We start from the raw sequence: 4,294 nt of genomic DNA, 5'->3' as shown, positions 1-4,294 counted from the left end.
CTCACTTTGTAGACCAGGCTGGCCTCGAACTCAGAAATCTGCCTGCCTCTGCCTCCCGAGTGCGCTGGGATTAAAGGGGTGCGCTACCACGCCCGGCGTGATTTTTTTTTTTTTTTTTTTTAATTTGCAACATTTTAAATAGTAAAATTTAAAAAACAATCCAGAGTTTGAGGCCTGCCTGGTCTACATAGCAGGTTCCAGGTCTACACAGTGACACCCTATCTAACAAAACAAAACAAGCAACAACAACAAAAACTAAGCACCCTGGAACCATCATTCTCTATAAGAGCTGATGTGCAGTCAGTAGGATTGGAACTATGAGGATGCTGGAAGAACATGCTCCACAAGCTTGTCCTACTGCCCAACAGCCAGCAGGGGGTGCTCTAACCCTAAACCACTGGCAGACGTGCTTTGGTTCTTTAACCTCATTTGTGGGGGGCGGGGGTGGGGCGGGGTCCAGCATCTGTTTTGGCTTCTTTAACATATAGTTTTTTTTTTCTTTAGGATCAGCTCATTTATCCAAATGAACAGGCATATGAACAGCAGATGCACAGATGTCCAGTTGCCAGGCCAGGAGGACATGAGCTTGCCTAACTTTTTTTATACACCTTAATAATTTCAAAGTACTCCTGCCTTTTCTTTTCCAGACCTACATACCAGGATCCCATGTAGCTAACAACACAGGGTGACCTCAGACTCCTAGTCCTCCTGCCTTGCTCCCCAGTGTTAGGATTATATCATAGGTCTGCACCACATGCACATAACGTCCTTGATAACGAGGATAGTTCTGTGTCTTCACGGTGACAGCCTAAGTCTATGAGTTATGAAACAGCTGCAGAGATAACCAGAGCTGGCCTAGCCTGCAGGCAGCGCAATGCATGGCTCATTCTGGTGTCTTGCTTCCTGATTTGGACATCACTAGGGAAACTGGGCAAAGGGTGTATGGGCTACTTTTGCAACATCTCAGGAGCTTGAGGTTATTTCAAAATAAGAAGTAGGGGAAAATGTGCTCTGGAGTGGTACTGGCTGAGGTGTGAATCCACTGAAGGGTGCACAGAAAACACTGTTCTTATATAAAATTGCAGACCCTGGCGGGGCAGTGGTGGCGCACGCCTTTAATCCTGGCACTTGGGAGGCAGAGGCAGGCAGATTTCTGAGTTGGAGGCCAGCCTGGTCTACAGAGTGAGTTCAGGTCAGTCAGGGCTATACAGAGAAACCCTGTCTCAACCCTCCCCCAAACAAACAAAAACCCCAAAAACCTACAGACCCCAGGCTGGAGACACAGTTCAGTGGTACCTGTTTTAGCTATTGCAGGTGTGATGCTGAGCTTGATCTCTATCCTACCCTGCACAGCTGAGCATTAAGGCCCAAAGATCCTGAGGTTCAGAGGAAAATGAAGGGGGTCAAAGTGTTCGGAAATTCTATTTTTAGGAGCCTGTGAGACCCAAGGGGTGAAGAACCCTCACCACAGCTGGGCAGGGGTGGTGCACAATGTTAATCCCAACACTTAGGAGACAGAGGCAGGCAGATTTCTGTGAGTTGGAGGCTAGTCTGGTCTATAATTCAAGTTCCAGGAAAGTCAGGGCTACACAGAGAAAGCCTGTCTTCCAACAAATAAACACCAAAAGAAACCTTGACTATACAATATACTTTGACTCTGACAGTGTTTATAATTAACTTGTTTGACGCGCCACACTGTCAACAAACGTGCTCTCTGTTGTTGTTTGAGACACCAAGTAGCCCAGGCTGGCCTCCAACTCATAAAGATGTGCCTGCCTCTGCCTCCCAAATGCAGGCGTGCATTACCATGCCCGTCTCTTGCTCTCTTCACAAACATCAGCCGGCAAACTACACACACAGTGGAAAAACCTCAGGACTCCCAGATGGATTTCTGGAAGCTGACAAACAGCTTGTGTCAGACGGGTTTGCTATTAGACCCACATCAAGTCTGTCCTTTATAGCTAAGCAGCCCAAATATGCCTAATCATTCTCTGTGACTCGCTGAGAGATAAACAATGCACTTACTCATGAGGAATTAAAGCTTGTTTCTCAAGTCACCGTGAGAAAGCAGAAAAGAGCAGAAAGTGCTTTTGTACTGAGCTCACACGGAGCATTTCCTGAAAGTCTTTCTCACGGCACATGTGAGATCACCTCCGCCACTCTCCAAGGTTGAGAGCTAGACTAACGGCACAAGTCTTTCCACCTGTTTTCCGAGTTCCTACCAAGTCCAGGAAAATCTGAGTACTGGAGCTGCGCATGGTGGCACTGCCTGATCCAGCACTAAGGCTAAGATAGAAGGATTACCAGGAGTTCCAGGCCAGCCCGGGGCTACACTGTGAAACCCTGTCTCAAGAGAAAAAGGAATGTTGACAATGATAACCATTTGATTTAGTGTGTGCATCTGGTTTGATTCCAGTCTCCTATACAGAGTAACCAGGTGCATGTGGAAAACCAGTGCAACAGGCTGCAAAAAGCAGATGGTGTCCAGTCTTGCAGACTGCACTGGCTCCAAAGTTGAGCCTGTGTCATCGTAGGTAATTGGGAGTAGGGGTGGGGGCAACCCGGATCAGGGAGACTTTCTCGACTACCTCGACCCACCGAGGCTTCGCGCCGGGTTCCCAGGGTCACCAATAGCCCAGGGGCTATTGATCCTTGAAGGTTCCGCAAACTCACCAATCCCGGCTCCAGCGCCCGCGAGGCCCCGCCCCTGGCACCCACACCGGTGCTGGTTCCAAAATTGGGGGCGCAGCAGCTTAAATAGGGCGCGTACGCCGCGCCCTCTTACCATTGAAATCACCCGTGTCGGCCACCACGGTGGTGAACTGCTTGAGCTGGTCCAAGACGGACTCCATCCTCTGGCGCTTTACCGGGGACCCCGACATGGCGAAACGCTCACAGCTGAGGCGGTAGCCGGTGCGTGCTAACCCACAATGCCCCGCGCGTCCTGGCCAATCAGAGCAAAGCTAAATGAAGCCTGACGACGAGCCCCGCCCATGTACTTGGAGACCTTGCCATAGACCACACCCCGTGTCCCGGTCGGAGTTCTCTTTCTCAGTAGTGCGTGGTTAGTTTCTACCAGTCCAAGCAGAGTGGATCCTAGTCTTTGTACCCCTCTAGAGCTCGGATGCGTAGAATGAACAGACAACGGATTCTACTGAGACGCGCTCAGTAAGCCTCAGACCCCAACGGCCTACGGATGGATGGGTGGCAGCGCTCTTGATTCACTCACGCCCATGCTAATCCTTGAGCAGGTCCTTGCCTCCAACTGTGCATCCCTACAAGTGCTCCCTCCCCCGTGGTGGAATCTCGAAGTGCACCCTTTCTCCAGCTGTGGGACTCTCCTCCCAATTTAGGGACTGGGAGCTGCGCCCTTTCTGCTGATCGCGATTAGGCAAGCTCGGTGCAGCCCCTGCTTACAAGCAGACTAGCTAAAGCTCAGTCTGAGAATCGATACAGGTGTATGGCCCCATGGGCAACTTCTGGCAAAGCTACTAGTTTCCGCTTCCCAGATGGAGTGGTTCTGGTGTTGCCTTAAACTGCTGGGTGATCCCTCCCTTGCCCATGATTTTGCATCTCCCCTGGAAGTCTGTCCGAAATAAGCAGCAATTTGAGAAAGTTGAGATGGGAATTGTATCTTCAGTCATTAAAAAGAATAGTAAGGGCAGTTTCTTTTACGGTGTTCTCATTATTGATTTGCAGTTCTTTGAATATGCTGGCTCAAACTATTACACATATATGTGTATGTCAGATATTTTCTGTCAATATTTTGTTTACCACTTGTCTTAGTTTGCTTTCTATTGCTGTGATAAGCACCACCACTCAAAGCAACTGGGCGAGGTTGATTGTATCTTACACTTCAAAATAACCATCTATCACTCAAGGATGTCAAGATAGGAATTCAAGGAAGGGACCTGGAGAAAACTTCCTACTGGCTTGCTTCCCTTGGTTTGCACAGCCTACTTTCTTGTTTGGGTTGTGAATCACAGCCCTGAACTTCCAGGACCACCTGCTCAGGGATGGCACCACCCACCGTGGTGATATGGGCCTTCCCTTAGCAATCATTAATTAAGAAAATGGAGTCAGGCAAGGTAGTACAGACCTTTAATCCCAGCATTCTGGAGGCAGTGGCAGGTGGATTCAAGGCCAGCCTGGTTTACATAGGGAGTTCCAGACAAGCCAAAGGGACTTGCAACAGGCTAATCTTGATGAAGGAGGCATTGTTTCATTTGAAGTTCCCTCCTGGATAATACTAGCTTGTGTCAAGTTGACAAAAAAAAAAAAAAAAAAAAAAAAA

General features: G+C 48.9%; 1 protein-coding gene across 1 annotated transcript in view; it reads right to left on the bottom strand.

Moving 5' to 3' along the window:
• Taldo1 (transaldolase 1) overlaps positions 1 to 2,938 on the bottom strand; it is a 10,554-nt gene extending 7,616 nt beyond the window's left edge. The window contains exon 1 of the mRNA XM_021203982.1: positions 2,786 to 2,938. Within this exon, the coding sequence (XP_021059641.1) occupies positions 2,786 to 2,882 (97 nt within the window). The 5' untranslated portion in view covers positions 2,883 to 2,938. The remainder of the gene's footprint in view (positions 1 to 2,785) is intronic.
• Positions 2,939 to 4,294: the final 1,356 nt, after the last annotated feature.

The sequence above is a fragment of the Mus pahari genome, chromosome 1 (genome assembly GCF_900095145.1).
Source record: "Mus pahari chromosome 1, PAHARI_EIJ_v1.1, whole genome shotgun sequence".
Taxonomy (NCBI): Eukaryota; Metazoa; Chordata; class Mammalia; order Rodentia; family Muridae; genus Mus; species Mus pahari.
This window is presented reverse-complemented; position numbering and strand designations above follow the sequence as displayed.